The 20,710-nt window shown below is 37.4% G+C and overlaps 2 protein-coding genes across 2 annotated transcripts; one reads left to right on the top strand and one right to left on the bottom strand.

Annotated features, from left to right (window-relative positions):
- Positions 1 to 6,922: 6,922 nt before the first annotated feature.
- Positions 6,923 to 15,628, bottom strand: slc5a3b (solute carrier family 5 member 3b). The gene is made up of 2 exons (XM_081369186.1): positions 15,326 to 15,628; positions 6,923 to 11,618 (listed from the first exon to the last, which is right to left on the bottom strand). The coding sequence occupies exon 2, from the start codon at positions 11,419 to 11,421 to the stop codon at positions 9,217 to 9,219; it is 2,205 nt and encodes a 734-aa protein (XP_081225312.1). The 5' UTR covers positions 11,422 to 11,618; positions 15,326 to 15,628; the 3' UTR covers positions 6,923 to 9,216.
- Positions 15,629 to 16,138: 510 nt separating this feature from the next.
- atp5po (ATP synthase peripheral stalk subunit OSCP) lies at positions 16,139 to 19,257 on the top strand. The gene is made up of 7 exons (XM_081367552.1): positions 16,139 to 16,748; positions 17,309 to 17,359; positions 17,753 to 17,863; positions 17,955 to 18,084; positions 18,284 to 18,396; positions 18,596 to 18,682; positions 19,013 to 19,257. Exons 1-7 carry the CDS (start codon positions 16,722 to 16,724, stop codon positions 19,121 to 19,123), a joined length of 630 nt encoding a protein of 209 aa, XP_081223678.1. The 5' UTR covers positions 16,139 to 16,721; the 3' UTR covers positions 19,124 to 19,257.
- Positions 19,258 to 20,710: the final 1,453 nt, after the last annotated feature.

Here is a 20,710-nt window from a genome sequence, read left to right as displayed (position 1 = left end):
CTCTTTTTAAAATATTGCTCATTATTAAATAGTAAGTCCAAACCTTAACCTCATCAATGCTGAACTCAAGGTTATCCCTTTGATTAGACATGAATGCTGTCATACAGGTCAAATGGAAAGCCACAGAATACCAAATTATGGCCAAGTATTTTTTTTCAGTAGTGACACACCCTAATAACGGCCAGCAGGGCTTTACCAAAACATAGGTGCGAGGTGGAAGCTAGGGCAAAACAATTATTCACCTACGCATTTTCAACCTCAAGTCACTCAGTCACCTCCATTCCTAACATAACTCTAAATGGAAAAATACTGTGCAGATAAAAACTGTCATGCTGGAGAGAGAGAGAGAGAGAGAGAGAGAGAGAGAGAGAGAGAGAGAGAGAGAGAGAGAGAGAGTGAGAGAGAATGGAAATAAGGACAAGCGAAGATGCAGTGAGTGTTTAAGGGAAAGTGTAGCATTTCTGCGGCACTGCAAAACACAATCGTTTACAATGCACTTGTTAATTAAAAGCAATGCCTAATCTAAAATCTGTTATACTCTTTCAAATGCATGTCCTCTCCTGTGGCCTCATGGGATAGTAAAGTGTCCCTCGTATGCACACTTCAGAATCTCGCTGAAGAAGTATGTCATCCGTGTACTTTTTTCCTTCTCTTTTATGAGTAGCCTACTGTGACGTACAATATTTACAATACATATTTACAATATTTATATTTGTATACATATTTACAAATGTGAGAGCCCATAATTACAATGGTGATATGGAACTATTAAATTGGTCAAGTTGTGAAATCAGCAAAGCTGCAGTATATTCACAATGAAATGTTTTAGTTCTACTCTGCAAGCTTTCCATAACAATTAAAATGTTTACATTTTAATGACATTTATTTAGCAACTAAAATGATACTGTATGTAATAATGTAGTAATTTTCACATTTACTGTAAATATCAAAGATAAAAGTAAATCATAAGTAGTTTCATTTTGAATTAAAAAAGTCGTTACATATATGACGTGATTAGCAAAAACACTTTTATTTAAACACACACACATAACACTTTACACAAGGTCTTGGGATCCCAGACAGATGAAAGTTTGGTCGGCTCATGCAATCCCAGTGATTCCAGCCTTTGCCACTCACACATTTAATCTAAAAAATATTTTAAAAATTACATTTACAACAAACCCGTATTATTACATTATTAGACAGTATTAAAAGTGTCTGCTTTGTCTGGTATGCAGGGATAGCTATTTACTGGCACAAGTCATCTTTGGAAAAGAATAGCCAAGGCCGCATTAATGCACGGGCTAGGGCTGAAGCCCAGGGGCCTCCCAAGCAGGGGCCTCCCATGTTCAGGTTCATGATGAGCTGAAAAGGTCATATTGTTTTGTAACTTGTCAGGTTTTCTGTCAATCACACCAATCGCACGTTACATGTCTGCTGATTGAGTGATCCACATGGCTCCATAAACCCCGTTCACACAGCCAGCGATTTTGTCGCTTTATGTCGCTAGTCTCTAGCCTATACTGTGAAGTCGCTTGTGGGCGTTGGTAGTGCTGTCGCTCTAATGTTATTGGTAGACTGCTCGTCTGGCCACATCTATACAAAACACCATCACAAGTGATACAACTATATTATTTTAATTTGACTAGGAATTAGGCTCAAAAGAAACAGTATATTGTTGGGAGAGTGTTTTTATATTACCACACAGCAGTGTTCAGTCAGTGGATTAAATAGTTTACTAGATTAACGATCGATCAATCTACAAATTAAACTCACTCATACTGTCATAAATTACAAAAACGTCATCCGAATTTGACAAATAATCAATTTTCTTGTCCCTAATAGTCAACATAATCAAATGCAGGGGAAATTGTAAAATGAACTGCAGCAGAGCTAAACTTGCATCATAAAACTCTCGAACTATAAATGTATGAATTAAACTCACTGAGCCTGTCGACAGTTTCTTTTCCATGCATCATTTTATTATATCCATGTCTGTGGTTAGTTAGTCAAATCATGTAAAACAGTGAAATCGCCCTCGTACTCTGTCTTGCCTGCACTGCACTCGAGACGGTGACGGGAGCTGAGCTCCACTGAAAGGCTTCTTTCCTATTGGTTGTCGCTCGCGAAAATCGCTTCTCATTTGCATAAAGTTGACATTTCTCAACTGTGATGTAGATTACCTAGATATTACACTTTTTTAAAAATTATACTCTATCAATGGAGGGGATGGGGCCTACAAAACCTCTCAGCCCTGGGGCCTAACATTAGGTTAAGGCAGCTATGAGAATAGCTATAGACATTATACCAATTATCACATGCATAATTCATCATGGCCTGTTACGATAATCATTCAAATATATTTAAAGTACATTAACGGTTTCATGCATGCCTGCAATTTTGGATTTATTTGAATTCAAGTCTACCCAGATTAGAAGTGCTTCTGCAAACTAGTAAAGTTTACTGTTGCCTTCACCACAGGAGTTTATAATTAATATTATAATGCTACCATACATTTCGGCAAACTTATAAAACAATACACTTTAAAGAATTCAAGGTAAAACAGAAACATAACAAAAATAGGCTAACAGTTACTTAAACGCTATAGCTCGTTTAGCGTATATTAACGACACCTCTGGCAAATCATTGGCTGTAATCATCAAACATAGCTAACACACGACACGAATTAACACAATATACATATAAACTATTGTGCAGTAATAAAAGAATATAAGCTTAACTTCGTTTAAATGGTGCTTAAACACAAAATAGGAAACTTGTGAATATTCATGTAAGCTCCGCCCAGTGTCACCGAAAATCTCAGTCCTAAATTGTGTAGCCTACTCTCTTGAGCAGGTACTTATTTTAATAAGTAATTATTTCACAACTGCTAAAAAAGTATGTTCTATATGAATGTGTAGTATGAATGTAATCTGGATGTACACCATTTGCATCTACCAGCATCAGTTGCATTGCTTCTGCCATTTACAAATCCTCTCCCGTGGCCTCATGGGATAGTAAAGTGCACACTTCAGAATCTCGCTGAAGAAGTAGGTCATCCGGTATACTTTTTTCCTTCTCTTTTATGAGTATTGTGATTTCTGAAATACCTCTTTTGTCACATAGGCTTACTGTTTTTCACCTTACTTAGCCCCCCCCCCCCACCGATAATTTCAGAACAATCGCGCAAAGTCACATGACTTTTTTTGATGTGTATTGAGGAATTTATTCAAGTTCAGGGGCTCCCTAGCCTAGAAATCTAGACACACCCAAGCAGCAGCAAAATTTATTTTGCAGCCAGGGTAGTCTAGCAACTCTCCGTTGACTTTCGGAGCTGTAAAAACCTTAATTGGGTCAGGCCAATCACATCGTGTATAGAGTAGGCGGGGCAGGCTTAACATAATGACGACAGAGTTGCGACGGTTCCCTGCTACTTGAAAACAAAGAAGAGCTGCTGCTGCTGGAGAACAGTCTTTCGAATCGGCTTTGGCCGCGACTCTGGAGGACTTGGAGTTAAGCTGTTCTTTGAGAAAAGAGCAAAGAACGGCACTTAAGTCATTCTTAAAAAAGGAAGATGTGTTCGTAGTTTTGCCGACCAGATTCAAAAATTTAATCTATCAACTAACGTTGGCTCTGCCTCTGCTGTTGGGAAAATGCTCTGGTTGGATGAAGTACTGTCCTATTGCGTGCAGAGGGAATTTGACAGACAGCTGTTTATCCCGCCCTTCGTAATGAGCCGTGTCTATGGTGAGTTGCCAGACCTAACATCTTGATGTAGGTCTGGCTTGCCAGGCGGGCCTCCCATGTTCAGGTTCATGATGAGCTGAAAAGGTCATATTGTTTTGTAACTTGTCAGGTTTTCTGTCAATCACACCAATCGCACGTTACATGTCTGCTGATTGAGTGACCCACATGGCTCCATAAACCCCGTTCACACAGCCGTTGCTAGTCTCTATACTGTGAAGTCGCTTGTGGGTGTTGGTAGACTGCTCGTCTGGCCACATCTATACAAAACACCATCACAAGTGATACAACTATATTATTTTAATTTGACTAGGAATTAGGCTCAAAAGAAACAGTATATTGTTGGGAGAGTGTTTTTATATTACCACACAGCAGTGTTCAGTGGATTAAATAATTTACTAGATTAACGATCGATCAATCTACAAATTAAATTCACTCATACTGTCATAAATTACAAAAACGTCATCCGAATTTGACAAATAATCAATTTTCTGGTCCCTAATAGTCAACATAATCAAATGCAGGGGAAATTGTAAAATGAACTGCAGCAGTGCTAAACTTGCATCATAAAACTCTCGAACTATAAATGTATGAATTAAACTCACTGAGCCTGTCGACAGTTTCTTTTCCATGCATCATTTTATTATATCCATGTCTGTGGTTAGTTAGTCAAATCATGTAAAACAGTGAAATCGCCCTCGTACTCTGTCTTGCCTGCACTGCACTCGAGACGGTGACGGGAGCTGAGCTCCACTGAAAGGCTTCTTTCCTATTGGTTGTCGCTCGCGAAAATCGCTTCTCATTTGCATAAAGTTGACATTTCTCAACTGTGATGTAGATTACCTAGATATTACACTTTTTTTAAAATGAGACTCTATCAATCGAGGGGATGGGGCCTACAAAACCTCTCAGCCCTGGGGCCTAACATTAGGTTAAGGTGGCTATGAGAATAGCTATAGACATTATACTGATTATCACATGCATAATTCATCATGGCCTGTTAAGATAAAAATTCAAATATATTTAAAGTACATTAACGTTTTCATGCATGCCTGCAATTTTGGATTTATTTGAATTCAAGTCTACCCAGATTAGAAGTGCTTCTGCAAACTAGTAAAGTTTACTGTTGCCTTCACCACAGGAGTTTATAATTAATATTATAATGCTACCATACATTTCGGCAAACTTATAAAACAATACACTTTAAAGAATTCAAGGTAAAACAGAAACATAAAAAAAATAGGCTAACAGTTACTTAAACGCTATAGCTCGTTTAGCGTATCTTAACGAATAATCAAATTGGCTGTAATCATATCAAACATAGCACACGACACAAAATAACACAGTATACATATAAACTATTGTGCAGTAATAACAGAATATAAGCTTAACTTCGTTTAAACGAACAGTATGGAATTTTTCGCCACTAGGGGTCGCTAACCTCTTTACAATAACAAAGGCGTAGTTTGATGACGCAACACATGCTAAGAATTATGGATGTTGTCGTCAACGTCAAGCCGGCCGATCTAATAATGTTTATGGATGACTGAATACATCAATGTTTTTATCATGACATATGATATGTGATATGAAGCAGTTCGGGATTGCTAAGAGACTGCTCCACACGCGACGCGAGCTCCCGCGGATATAAAAGGAATACGGACATTTCATTCTACCGAACTACATACAGAATTACAACTCACAGGTCAGTTTATTAGACAAATTAAACTTGTGAGGTAACGCAGCGCTGTTTCACCTGGTCTAACATTACACTATCACACTAAACTGCATTTGAATGTGTTGAAAAGTATGTGTTAGTTTGTCTGTATGAGACTAGCAGTAAGCTAGATCAACATTAGAATAACATACAGATCATATTCTAACATTTTATCATTGTTGAACTATATAATATTGATTAGTTTTATGTAAATGTGCTCACCTGTTTAATAAGTACATGTAGGAGCGGTCGAAGTCTCGGACGTGGAGCTCTTGTTTATATACTGTCTATGGGAGTTCTCGGCATCTCGAAAACACCGTGCTGATATTGGTTCTCGTTTTAGTTCTCCTTTTTTATCCAAAGTCTGCTTGCCATGGTCCGTAATGTTTGAACGAAACAACAACAGCGTGCAAATAGACATTGCGAACTCCACAGTTGTCCATGTCTGTCGCTTTGGTTACTATCAGACGGCTCTGCTCATAGCTCTGGTTACCATGGCAGTACAAGCGGAAACCACAGGCGGAAACCAGGGACAACGCGGATATGACGCCATTGACTGCGACAAAACGGAAATAAAGAAACGTGCCGTGTCTAAAAATTAAATAAAAATTTCTCCTGGTTTGAAAGTTGTTGGAAACAGTCGGGATAATGTAAGTACACAACTAAAAAAAATATATAACGTAGATATAGTGATTTTAGCTAATTTTAAAGCAAAAAAGTTACATATTGTGCCTTTAAATGGTGCTTAAACACAAAATAGGAAACTTGTGAATATTCATGTAAGCTCTGCCCAGTGTCACCGAAAATCTCAGTCCTAAATTGTGTAGCCTACTCTCTTGAGCAGGTACTTATTTTAATTAGGAATTATTTCACAACCGCTAAAAAAGTATGTTCTATATGAATGTGTAGTATGAATGTAATCTGGATGTACACCATTTGCATCTACCAGCATCAGTTGCGTCGCTTCTGCCATTTACAAATCCTCTCCCGTGGCCTCATGGGATAGTAAAGTGCACATTTCAGAATCTCGCTGAAGAAGGTGGTCATCCGGGTACTTTTTTCCTTCTCTTTTATGAGTATTATGATTTCTGAAATACCTCTTTTGTCACATAGGCCTGCTATTTTTCACCTTACTTATGCACTTCTCATTGCATATGTTTAATGTGAGTATTGTCTTCATATTGTAGATGGATGTTTATGCAGAATATTAATTTAAGGATAAACAACAGGACTAAATAACTTTATGCATTATGTTGATGGCAAATTAATGAATGTCTTAAAACATAGGATAATCATCTCTACAAGACATTATGGAGCCACTGATAAACAACTGCAAAACTGTCATTTTGAAACGCAGTGCTGTTTGGAATATGAACGTCAGTTGTTTGGAATATGAGACAGATGAATTAAAGAATAAAACCATGCAAGTAAATGATACAATATATTACAAGATTTAAAGTCAAATAATTTTATTCATCCACAACTTTTGATAATAAAAGTAGCAAATGTACAAATCATTTGTGTATGTCTGAATAGATCAGAGATTAAAGCAATAAACTCCATATGCATCTTTTAAGCTTATGAAACGTTTCACAATGAATCGATGAAGCCCGTTTTATGCAACATAAGGAACGTTAAGAGATGTACACACTCTAAACTAAAGCACAAAAGAAATATCTGGAATCTATACACCATTCAATACAAATGTAAAACAAGATCCATTAAAATCAAATAAATCACAAAACCCTTTTGTTGTCATAAAAAGCCATGTTAAAAACGTAACTTAGAGGATGACGTTAAATGAAGTAACAGTCTATTAAAATTCACATTATCAAACACAAACAACATTAAAAAAAGAAAGAAAAGAAGATAGAACCTCATCATCATTTTACTATTAAATATATGGATAAATATTCAAAAGATTTGGTTGTTGGTTTGAAAATCTGTGGTGTGTCCAAAACCAACAATCATTTCCACCCCCCAAGCAAATATAGTAGTTAGTTGGTATGGTATTGCCAGAGATCATATCAGTTTTGGATCAATCAATTAGGCCTCAGGTAATCACAACAGCTCCCAAATTCTGTAATTTTAAATTTTAGTTAATCTGTTACATTTTAAGCAATAGTATAACTATACCACTTCACTCGGAGATTGAGGCCAACCACAAAATTGACATAGTGATTCAGTTAGTGTAAATGCTGTGAACCAGAATAAGATGAACTGATACCTGCAAAGAAATGGTAATCACTTCAGTGACTCTTACCATAAGAGTCCAAAACCAAATCAGTAATTTGGGGAAAAGAAGCATAAAAGAACAAGGTCTCTATTGAACATTCTTTTTATTTATGTATCTCTTTTCCAATACAAAGATAGTAGCTGTATAAAAATGAATTTAAAAATATAAATTTTTATTTAAAATTTGGGTATGATAGGGATTTTTGAAGGCCGATAAAAAAAGTAGGAGACACAAAAAAAAATGCACCTCTTTCTAATATCTCTTTTGGTATAACTCCTCTGAATAAAGTCAAAATAATTTTGTTGCACCTTTGGGATAAATTTTCATTAAAATTATGGACTTGAATGTCAAAGTATAAATACAACATTGTGAGCTTGCACTTGAAAAAAAAAAAAGTTTACAAAATCCCTCACGCCCATTTTATTTTCAATAAGGCCATCCACCAGTTCCCATTTGTCTGAACAAATAGAGCATTCAACAGCAAATCAACAACAAGTAATGCATGTTACTGCAGCCATACTCAAATTCTTCTTCTAGAAGAACAAGATATTATTTTTGCGCAGCAATCAAAATTGGACATCCCAGTTGAAATAACCTGTTTTGGGATATCATAATATCAGATTACAACATAAATGACAGTGTTCTCTGAGTCTTTCCTGTGGTGGTTCTGAGGGTCATTCAGTAACATCCACATAACCAGACTATGCATTTTATAGCTGATTTGTTTTGGAGCGATAACATCTTGGGAGTCTTTTGCACATTAACTATGTCATATTCCCAAAATGAAGATAAAGCAGGGTTTTTACATGCTTATGCTCTGCACAAAAGGCATTTTGGTGTTTTTTAAAGTAGCTCTAAAAACAAAGAAATTGAAGTACTCAGAAAAATTCACCAAATTACATACAGAGTTACAGTTACAATTTACAATTTACATCAATGGACCTAAATAGTCTTACTTGAATTTGGGAATGTACAGCAAGGTACCAGGTTTAATCAGACGGCACAACACCTTAGTGATATGGCATCTTTTTATGCAAAAGATTTTTAAATAAAATCTTTGAATCTTGTGATAAATTTCCCACTTTTTTTCCACTTAAAATTAATAATTTTCACAATTTCCATTTCACATAAAACTTTGGAAATACGATTCTGGTTACACAAGTGACAAAATTAAGGCAAAATTCACCAAGGAGAAAAACCGTAAATCCTACAGTTGCTTAACTTGACCAACCATAAACTATACAAAAGCTACTGTTTCAATAATGCATTTGGTCATCAACACACCACAAGGAAGAGTTTAAATATTTTCAAGGAGGTGTGACACAGAGCCAAGGAGAAACAATAAATAACTTCTATCAGAATTATTCAAAATGTTTACAGTCCCTAAAAGGAAGTTGTAAAAAAAAAAAAAAAAGAAACGACACTGTAAATATTACAGACCCTAAATGGCTTATAAAAAAACAAATAGATAATATAAATGTGCTGTCTTTCACACAGGTCTTAAGATAAGATCAGCACATTACAAGGAGAAGTACACAAACATGAAAACACCCAGTGAACAAACCAATACAAGGCCTAAGTTAAGTAACAGCTTGATCTTAGGGGGTTCATAAAGCATTTCACGAACAGCTCCTTCATCTTCTTCAATGACTTTGGGTTTGACAACAGACATTTTCTCCTTTTGGCAAATCCAGTCAAATACTTGAGGGCAGCTCTCTTCATCACGCTTGCCTTCATCCTTCCGTTTCACAAGCTTTGCATGACCATTGCCGTACAGCTCCATTGGCGTAGATGCCTCTGTGCTGGGAGTCTCGGGATCTTGGTCACAAGGCGAGGGCATAAGGAGTTTCATGTCAGCCACATCAAGACATCTCTCCTTCTGGACATCCTCAGGCACATCCTTCTTGAGAACACCATTGCCATTAGTGAGTTTGTACATCTCTTCTCGTTCAGTCACAGGAAGCCGTTTAAGTTCTCTCAAGCCCCAGATTGTGGTACGCTTTATCTTCTCCAATTCAGGCGGTGACGTGCACAGACTGACACCCACAGCCACCAGCCCGGAAATCCAAAACAGCCCGGCAGCAATGTACATGTAGTGGACATCAGTAATGAAAGCTGGACGCTCATCAGGCTGGTCACATCTTGGCTCACGATATACAAAGCCAAGGAAGAGGCGGGTGGTGCCTAGCACAAACCCAGTCATACCGCCCCAAAATGCGCCGGTCTCATTGCAACGTTTCCAGAAGACTCCGAGTAAAAATAGGGCAGCAATGGGAGGTGTGAGGTATCCTGCAATTTCCTGGATGTACAAGTACATCTGGCCACCTTGCATCTCAATAATGACAGGCACCCAAGCAATGCTGATGGTCACCATGAAGATCACAAACAACCTGCCGACCACCACCAGCTCACGGGAGGATGCACGTATACGCAGCATTTTATAAATGTCCAATGTGAAGATGGTGCTAGCGCTGTTAAAAATTGAGTCCAGGTCGCTCATGAGGGCAGCGATCATCACTGCCATCATCAACCCTCGGAGACCCACCGGCATCACGTTCATGACCAACCGAGGGTAGGCAATGTTGGAACAGCCAGCTTGACTGCCACAAACAGCCATGCAGTGCTCTGGTCCGATGCACGCCAGCTCATCTGGGAACAATATTCGTGAGATCATTCCTGGTATAACGATGATAAACATGGGAAGGACCTTAAGAATTCCTGCCATAAGTGTGGAGCCTTTAGCATGGACAATATTCTTGGCAGCTAATACTCTCTGGACGATGACTTGATCTGCACACCAGTACCAAATGGATGAGGGTGTCTGACCCAACAGGAAGCCCGGCCAAGGGATGTCCTCATCAAGCGGTCCTCGTAGGAGCTTAAGAGAATCTGGCTTGGGATGGATTCGGCAGGAGTTTGTGTACTGGAAGCTGAAGTTGCTGTTAGCCAGGATGGCTGTGACGTTGGGGACTGCTTCCATGTATTTTTCCCGCACCCCTTCCAAACCGCCTACCTTGACCAGACTGATGATGGTAAGGGTCAATGCACCGCCAATCATGAGCACAGCCTGTAGAGTGTCCGTGTAGATCACAGCAACCAGTCCACCAGTCACTGTCAGGAAGGCAGTCATAGTGATAAGCAATATGATTGACAGGTATAGATTCCAGCCAAGAGACTCCTGAATGAAAAGAGCTCCTGCGTACAAGTCCACTGAGAGTTTAGTAAAGACATACAACAGAAGTGAGAGGGCAGCAAAGTAAATCTTTAGCCGCTTGCCTCCGTAGCGCTTGGAGAGGTACTCTGGCATGGTGTAAACTCCACAGTGGATGTAGACTGGGATGAACACCCAGCCGAGCAGCTGCAGAAGAAGGAGGGCATTGAACTCCCAGGCGCCCACTGCAAAACCACTTGCTGCTCCAGAACCAGCAAGACCAATGAAATGCTCGCTGCCGATGTTGCTGACAAAGAGTGAGGCACCTATCACCACCCAATTCATATTTCGACCTGCCAGGAAGTAGCCACTGACAGTGCTATGATTGGACTTCCACATGGCGAGCAGACCAATTACAAGCAAAAGTACAAAATAAAGTGCAACAACTGCAATATCCGCCGCCTCCATCATGGGTCCTGTTTGTATCATGTTTAAGTTACTATCACAGTTCAAAATGCAATTGTCCGAAAAAAAAAAAGGTCTATTTGAGTAAAGATGCAAGCAAATGCACATAAAATCTCTTATTCATTTGGTTTGCTGTCTTTCTAGAAGGAAACGGAAGCATCCGCCATCTGTCAGATGAAATTCTATTTGGTTTGTGTTTGGTTTAGATTTGATTGGTAATCCAACGGTGCTCTCATGAAGCACAAGAGTTATTTTGGGGAGGATGTCTCTGGCTTCTGGTCTAGAAATGGCAAGAGTTTACATTCCTGCAAGACAGCAAACACAGAAAGAAAGAGAGAGACATGGCATGCATTAGATCAAGTGTGTAGATCATTAATTCATTATTACTATGCACTGATTTTACCACAAAACCGGAAAATAACATTTGGATAAAGATTTTTTGATAACATTGTTACAGTTGTTATTTTGTTGAACAAATATACATAGACAATATACATACATTTATGCCCAGTTTCACGGACAAGGCATAAGCCTAGTCTCAGACTAAAATTTATCTGTTTATCTTTGTCTTAGTGCCATTGTTTTGCCTCAAGATGCATACAGTAAGGCAGTAATTTTTTTCTAAGGCACGTTTTTAAAAGCTAATTTAAATGTCCTAATTTAACTAAGGCCTACTTTTTGCTTAATCTAAGCCCTATCTGTGAAACCAGGCCATTATTAATTTATCGGTATTGGACAATATTGATATTTAATTGCACATGCTCATTTCACTATTTTTACATGTACAGTAGATTAACTGTGTCTCACTTAATATAAAAAAAAATGAATAACACTGTTAAATGCAATCTTCAGTGAATTTCAAAATTAATATTTTTCATACAGTACATTATAATGTGGAGTTGCATTTAAAATTATTGCAATCAGATCATAGTGTTTTTCTTATTTAAACAAAATAGTATCGAATTTTTGGTATTAGCTAATTTATCAGTTGTCAGCCATAACATGGAAATAATTATTAGCATATCACAGTCAGGATTTTAATATCAGTGTATCCCTAAAAGAAATTAGTAGCAGCAATAAAAAAAAAAAAGACACCTTTTAATAAAGTCTCTATTTTAAAATAGGGTGATCAACAATGATAACAAAATTATAAAACAAGCAAACCATCATCATAATTAATGATCTATTTCTCCTTTCAAGCTTCATGAAAACAATTACTTTCCCCAAATTTATTTAGACCTCACTTTCAACATTTCAACAATTTTTTAGATTGGAAGTTGTTACACCTCTGTCTCCCAGTCATCATCGCCCGACTTTAATGGTTGCATAACTTTGACGTATGCAAATGTGCCGCATCACTTCCCAATTCACTTCTCTGCCACCTGAAAACTATACCAGCTTGGACTTCAGGCACTAATTCCTGGTAAACCATAGGGCAGATTATTGCATAACACTACACTACACCAGTTGGTTCTAGCAGCCAGCTTAACATCCCATCTAACAGCAAGCTTATGGTCAGACTGCAACAGCTCAGACAACTATCCAAACAGTTTGGTTGTATTGATGTTGAGGTTTAAAGCGGAAATTAGAAAGAAAGATTTAAAAGTAATCAATGGTAATGCACACTACCTAATGCTTATCCCAGTAAGTAAAACATTAAGGAACGTCAATAAGAGCGACTATTGCCGCCTGTTGGTATTTCAAAGAAATGTGTCCTGCAACTCATTCAGTATGCATGTCACATATCAGAACAATGCAAATACTTACCCATATGCAACCCTTACCAAACAAAATTGCTCTGATTGTTGCCCCTCTCACTATAGCGGTCTTTATTTTTCCCAATCTTGGTTAAAGGTGGTATCAGTGATTTCAGGCCCAAAAATATTTGATCACATTCATCTAATCTTTCCTAACGATCCGCTAGCTGCCCGCCTCATAAGCATGCCGTCAAAAAAACGCGTCTCTGTAGGCAGCCTAGGCTCTGAGATCTGCACACAAAAACAAATGGTTTAGCCAAACACTCAAAACCAAAACAAATAGTGTTCCAACCAATCACCGACAGGGGGAGGGTGTTGTGAGGTTTTGTGCTCGTGCACGGCTGCACCCGAAGTCAGAGCTGAAGAAAAAGCTGGCTCAAAACCTCACAACACCCTCCCCCTGTCAGTGATTGGTTGGAACACTATTTGTTTTGGTTTTGAGTGTTTGGCTAAACCAATTGTTTTTGTGTGCAGATCTCAGAGCCTAGGCTGCCTACAGAGACGCGTTTTTTTGACGGCATGCTTATGAGGCGGGCAGCTAGCGGATCGTTAGGAAAGATTAGATGAATGTGATCAAATATTTTTGGGCCTGAAATCACTGATACCACCTTTAAAGCCACACAATAAAAAAAAAAAAAGTCCACCACTACTCCTTACTTTACTTTTCATAGCCCAGACTTTTTATAAACCAGGCAAGTTATGCCCTACCTTGTCTAAAATGTTACACATTAAGAAATTATTACAACAGTACCTTTCATCATGGCCTTATCTTTGTAACAAAGCACCACCATGACGCCATGACTCTGTCACTGTATGACACGTCGACTTGATGATGTATCTGGTTGCAGATGCTAATCTGTGCTATAAATTTAGCATAACTGACAACTTATCACAAATGACAAAACACTGAGTCAATACTGTAAACAGATGCCCTCTGTGCAGGACAGTTAACCTTAATTATTTCATCATTTACTGATCCTCACATAATTCCAAAATTCGTTTAACTCTCATTCTTAGGTGGAGACAGGTCTGGCGCCAGGACACACATTTTCGGGGGGCATTTATATTTCTCAGGGGGGCCAGACACTGAAATGAAATCGTGGGGTCCAGTCCATGTTGGCACAGCCTCAGGTATGCCCCCCCGCTGCCACCAGGCCTGGGTAGAGCACAAAACAGATGATAGGCAGAATGACAACTCTCGGCAATGGAAGTGAATGGTGACCTTGACTGCCAGTGCACTGTGCCTAACATCTCTTTTGAGTTCCACATCAGATAAAGAGTCTAAACATTTTTTGAATGAGACATCATTTTTATTTTTGGATGAACGATCCCATTAAATCTAACAATAACCAACCGGACTGGGATAATCTCTTTATGGATTCTCTGGTTGGCCAAGAAAAAAAGAAAAGACATGGCATGGAGAGGAGGGGTGGGCAAGAGGAAAATTTCCACTACTAGACAATTCACCTCACACCACCTTCAGATGTGCTCTAGTAACCAATGGCAACGACTTACTGATAAAGATATATATATATATATAAAAATAAAATAATACATGACTGTAAACACAAAAGAGACATACATCATTTATTCAAGGATGGGTGACTAAATTTTAAAATTTTAAAACGAAGACCTACAACTCCTTATTGACATGTCCTGTTTGGAAAAAAATGTGATTTTTCACATTTGCGTGGAAAGACGATGCGTGGAATTTTACGATGTTGCTTAAACACCAACTACAACTCAAACACACTGCGACTCCTGCGAAATTTCTGGAAAGCAGCGTTCGCCAGACAGGACGTAAAACGACACTACGGCAGAACGATATTTTTTTATAGTAAACATTTTATAGTAAATTATTTTTTTATTTTTTTACAAACCCTCCAAACCTGTATGACGTTCTTCCGAAAAGCCCCAGTCACATTCATTTTTATAGAATCTAAATAATAAAAATGAATGGGGACCTGTCATGCCTCCTTGCTCAATTTTAAATTAACTAACGCTTTAATTCAAGACTTATGCTACGTCATGTCGTTTGAAAAACAGTACCTTGTATAATATGTACCTTGTTAAATATTTAATATTTATCGTGCAGATATTGACTACTAAATGACCGAATTCTAATATGAAGCATTTATACGCCGCTACAAATACACATACAGTCACTGTGCAAGACCTACTCTGTTCGGATCATTGATTCAGTTCACTTTTCAATTCCTGTCTAATACAATGGTTTCACTTGAGATACAACTTACCATTTTTAGGATAGGCTAGTCTTGAAATAAAGAATTGATTAGCGCGTGTTCCTATGAACGAACTGCTGCTCCAAGCGAGGTGATCCTCTTCATCAGTGTCTGACAGCTTCAACGCAGAAGGGTGCAGGATATGTTCGCTCGCACAAAAGGTCTTTAAAAGTTCAATAATGGTAGATTTCAGTCCTTTGGAATGAATTGTGCTGCAAACGCACCTTTTATAAACGTCCATCCACTCCTTTTCTTCCGCTGTACACACCCTTTCACATTTGTGTGTATGAGTCGTTAACGTGACGTGGCCAAGGCGGTCTCTTGTAGGCTATGTCACGCCTACTATACAAATCACAAGAGCTATTGTTTCATGACTTTTCACCTCTTGTAATCCCTTACTTAATACTGGAAACTGCCAGAAACCCCCCTTCTTTAGCCACGATCAAACAGGGTAAAGGGACTAAACGAGACACAGTCTTTGGAAGGGCTCATAAGCCTCTTGGGTTTTGCAGTCAAAAGAACAATCTGGAAATGCACCATCCTGAGCAGGGTTTACAATGTTCTTTACAAAGTTTTTTTTTTTTACCTTAGTTTTTTATTGTATGTTTTCAGTTCATCCAACACAGCAATCGATTTTACACCCTCTTATTAGCTAAAGTAAATTAATTAGCGAATTAGATAGATCCACATGGTCCCTGTCACCTCACAGGTGCACCTGAAGTGTCCACCTACAATTTGAAGCTGAATAAAACACATAAATAAACACAACTACCCATTGATTATGTTCCATCTTCATTAATATCATGTGAGTGATCTGGGTAGCCTAATTTAGTGACATGATGTCATGTGCAGTTGACATGCTCATGAGGAGCTGCACCGGCAAATCTTCACACAAAATAAACAGATGAAAAAGTGCAGTGAAATTAAATTGCAAACATAATGTTATGCTATTCGAAATCAGCTGAGATTATGTTGTCATTAATGAACAAGGGCAGTCCACGCGTTCTTTAATGCCATTAGCCTATATCAGGTTTGGTAAACCTTCATTTTTTATTTATTTTTTATTAAGATAATTATTAGATATAATTTGGAGATTTTGGACTAACCACCAAATAAGTAGCCTTTATCTTAGCCTACATTTCAAATAGCTCAAGGCTTTAACTGAAGACGTTTTACACGTTGTAGATTTATATAAGGTATTTTGCCCCAAAGAAAAAAATCGTTGTATAAATATTTAAAGCAGTTTCCAAAGCGGTTTATTTGTTAACTATCCCGTGATCTTTCCGAGTAATTTTCCACTGATATGACTAACTACATTTCCCACAATGCATAAGCGCAGCTCTTGCGTATTTCTTCCCGGACTTGCGCGCATGCTCAGTGCTTTTGACCTACACAGTCGCAGGAGAAAATGGCAGCGCTTGGACTGGGGCTGCAGGTATGACATTCTAAAAACCTTGTCAGTTGTATGGAAAACCACCAGCTGTTTGGCTTCGTGTAGTTAAATCTATGTGATCTTTTGAAACTGTAAATATTTGACAGGCTTAAGCCAAGATGATTAGTCTGATAACTGAACGAGGCCTTGACAGGCAGTGTCTAATCCGCAACATGTAACGTTAACGTTACAGTGATTCAAACCCTGTGCTCTTGTGAGATCTTAATAATCCGTTATCAAGTTAATAATGTTCATTAGCGTCTCGCATCTTGAGCTGTAATAATTGAATGAATTCATTTAAGAGTTGTGCAAACCAGGACCTGACGAGTTTCTGCTCCTCACATGCTGAAGCATACAAAGCTGAAAATGTGACTGGAAATACGTTTTAAAACCTATAACGTTAGAAGTTAAGTTATCATATGATGTAGTTTAGTAGGTTTTGAGACGCAATAAATGACAATACTGAAATGAAGTGCATATGTTTATATTTATAACCAGGTCGTGTCATTGAAAGTCTGTCATATTTGTCAAATCTGCATGCAAGTTATTCTGTTTCTCTACAGGTGCGTCAGTTCAGCACCTCTGTGATCCGACCAGTAGCAAAACTTATCAAGGTAAAAAAAATAAAAAAATTAAAAAAGTTATTTCATACCAGGGCAAAAGAACAAATACATAATTTTTTCCATACCTATAAAAGTTACCATGGTAACCACAGTTTCACCTAAAATAGCTAAACCATGTATTAGCTATCAGTGTCATAAAATAAAATAAAAGAACAAATATTCTAAAAGTGTCACGGTATACGTGTTGTGTAGAATTTTCCAGCACTGATATTAGTAGTAATTGAAATAGTGGTGTAGTAATAGTATTACATTTGTTATTTAGCTGTTGATTTAACTCCATGGTTTAATACTAATCCATTTACTGTGTATACCATAATATAGTGCCATAGTAGTAACAGGCTTTTTTTTTTTGATAATTTGATAACAATTCTTACTGTTGTGTAGCCTCCTATCCAGATCTATGGGGTCGAGGGACGCTATGCCACTGCCCTGTATTCTGCTGCCAGCAAGCAGAAGAACCTTGATAAGGTTGAACAGGAACTTGGACGTGTGGCTGTGAGTTTCCCTTTAAATTTCTCTCTTTGTTTCTGCTTGCTTTACACAGTGCTTCAATAAGTTCTGGATTTGTCATTTTCCCTCTTCCTAGAGCCTGATTAAGGATCCTAAGCTGTCAGGTATTGTGATGAACCCCCATATCAAGCGCAGTATCAAACAGAAGACTTTCGTTGATTTCTTGATCAAGGCAAAACTCTCCCCCATCACCATTAACTTCATCAGTGAGTTTTCTGATCAGCCATTTCATTGATTCACTGAAAAGTACTGTTATTGTAATCACATTGTAGAAGTCTTGAAGGGAGTGTCCTATATAGTAAAAAAAAAAGACGTGCACATTGAAATTAACATTTGTTGCATTTATAAAATCGAGAACAAAGATTATTATATATTTGCATATTTTTCAATTATTTTGATTTACAGATGTCCTGGCAGAAAATGGCCGCTTGACCTTGACCCCTGATGTCATCACAGCCTTTGGCAAAATGATGAGTGCCCACAGAGGAGAGGTCACATGCTCAGTCACCACTGCTCAGGTAAGCCGTGCGTAAATGTATGGTTTCTTGCTTGCCTTGTACATATTACTTTTGTTTTATTTTAACCTTAATATTACTTCTAAATTAAATGTTTTGTTTTAAATGTTTTTCTGCTCTGCATAAAAAGTTTGATTAATTGTGAATAAAATCTTTATTTTAGTGTCTTTATTGTGTGTTTTTATGCTGAATGTCTGAACAGCCTCTGGATGAAGCGAATCTTGCAGAGCTGAAGGTGGCACTGAATGGTTTCCTCGCAAAGGGAGAAACTATCAAACTTGAGACCAAGGTAGGAGGGCTTGTTCCAGAGGGTGGGCTTTATTTAATTTTGAAGTGCTAATTTTAAAATTAAGATGACTAGGTTTTTAAGGAGGGTATTCGGGTCAGCATAATGTTTTTTTTGTTGTTGTTGTTCTAAAGTTTAAAAGAAAGACTGTGAAACTTTGCCAAACATTGAATGTCTTGTTTTGTCTTGTCATCTGCTCGTATGTTTTTTTTTTTTTTGGTCCGCTCATCCTTGTGAAAAAGAACACATGCAATAAATTGCTTCTATCAAAGTGATTTCTTATATTTATTATAATAGAGGTTTAATGTGTGTTTCTCTTCCCCCTTCCCTCAGTTTGATCCCTCTATACTTGGGGGCATGATCGTGAGCATTGGTGATAAGTATGTGGACATGTCTACCAAGACAAAGATCCAGAAGCTCACCAAGCTGATCAGGGAGACCTAAGTCCTGTGGACTGTCCAGACCTACTCTAATAAGATTCAGGAGTTGAAGAACGAGCGACCTCTCTGCTATTGTGTAGTTGAATGATCTTGTCCAGATCATTATATTGTGTTCCAAATAAATATTATGTAACATTTAAGCTGTGTGTGTTGTTTTTTTTTTTTTTTGGAGGGTTTTAGTATGATATTAAATATAAAATTATATTTACAGTGTGTATTTAGTGAAAATGCAACTTGGAATTGCTAATCTTTTAAAAATACTAAGGTATTAAGGTATCTAAGGTAAAATACTTTTTGTTGAAGGTAAAATACTAAAGACTGAGCTTTCCTCAAATAAATGATGTCTTTGGAAATTTTTAATCAGTCCTGTAAAAAAAAATATCAGTTTACATAAAAATATTTAGCAGTAGAACCATTTTCATTCAGCATATCACAATGATTTCTGAAGGATTGTGATACTACAAATTGGAGTATTTACTTTAATAAAATAAAATGACATTAATTATTCTGCCTTGATCCGTTAAACAGAGCCAGTTAAAACTTGTGTAGTTTCAGCCTGATGTGTACTATGTTTTATAAATCAGATTTTAAAATAATCATTGGCTTAAAGCCTATTCACTAAGAGCAATTTTAAGATGGGTTTTCAAATATTTAATTCTTTCATTTATTACAAAGTTTATAGGTGTCTTTTTAAATGGATCTTTATCTAAAATATATCTTGTATCTTTAATATTCACTATTCTTTTAATTGTATTTTCATGAAGGTAAGAGTCCTGACTTAAATTGCTTTCATTGTTATACCCAGCATTATCTGATGGTCAAAATGTTGTGTTCATAATAAACATAAGAGGGCACTAGCAACCCACAATTTGTACATGGAATTTTGTCAGTACACAAGTGGTACTCATTAAGGGAAAAGATTGTTTTTGTTCTCAATCTCCTTTGTCATGTGCTTCACTACAGCCACACGTGACAGAATACTGTTCCAAACCTTTATGAACACACAAAAATATATTTTAAAGAATGTTGGCAATCAAACAGTTGACAGTAGCCATTGAAAAATACTATGAAAGTCAATGGCTCCCGTCAACTGTCTGGTTTCCAACATTCTTTAAAATATCTTCTTTTGTGTTTCTCAACATTCATACAGTTTTGGAACAATATGAGGGTGAGTAAATGATGACAACATTTTCATTTTTGGGTGAATTATTCCTTTGACTAATGACCCTTTGACTTATTTTATTTAAATCCAGAGTTTTGCACGTCTCATTAACCTGATATAAAATCAATGGAAGTCTATGCAATGTACTATAGTGAATAGATAAGACTATAGTTTGTAATGCCACCTTTACTGGGATTATGAGGAACGTAAGGCAGAACGATGGATGCTGGGATGCTCCAAAAAAAAAAAGTAAAAGTAAGTAATAGCGAGTCATATTACACTATGATGATACATTTAACTAAACTATACTGGAAAAAAAAACGAAGAAAAAAACAAAACCGGGCCTTATAATAGCAGGCTGATTCAAACAAGGTAGGCTACAAGTTACAAAAGGTAATCTACAAAAGGTAACGTATCTGTCTGACAGTC

Source organism: Scardinius erythrophthalmus (genome assembly GCF_964197995.2).
Source record: "Scardinius erythrophthalmus genome assembly, chromosome: 6".
Taxonomy (NCBI): domain Eukaryota; kingdom Metazoa; phylum Chordata; class Actinopteri; order Cypriniformes; family Leuciscidae; genus Scardinius; species Scardinius erythrophthalmus.
This window is presented reverse-complemented; position numbering and strand designations above follow the sequence as displayed.

Coding starts and splice junctions, on each gene's coding strand:
- slc5a3b (XM_081369186.1), bottom strand. CDS start 11,421: ATGTGCATTTGCTTGCATCTTTACTCAAATAGACCTTTTTTTTTTTCG.
- atp5po (XM_081367552.1), top strand. CDS start 16,722: ATGGCAGCGCTTGGACTGGGGCTGCAG. Junction 18,085..18,283: donor CATCACCATTAACTTCATCA/GTGAGTTTTCTG, acceptor TTTGATTTACAG/ATGTCCTGGCAGAAAATGGC. Junction 18,397..18,595: donor GCTCAGTCACCACTGCTCAG/GTAAGCCGTGCG, acceptor ATGTCTGAACAG/CCTCTGGATGAAGCGAATCT.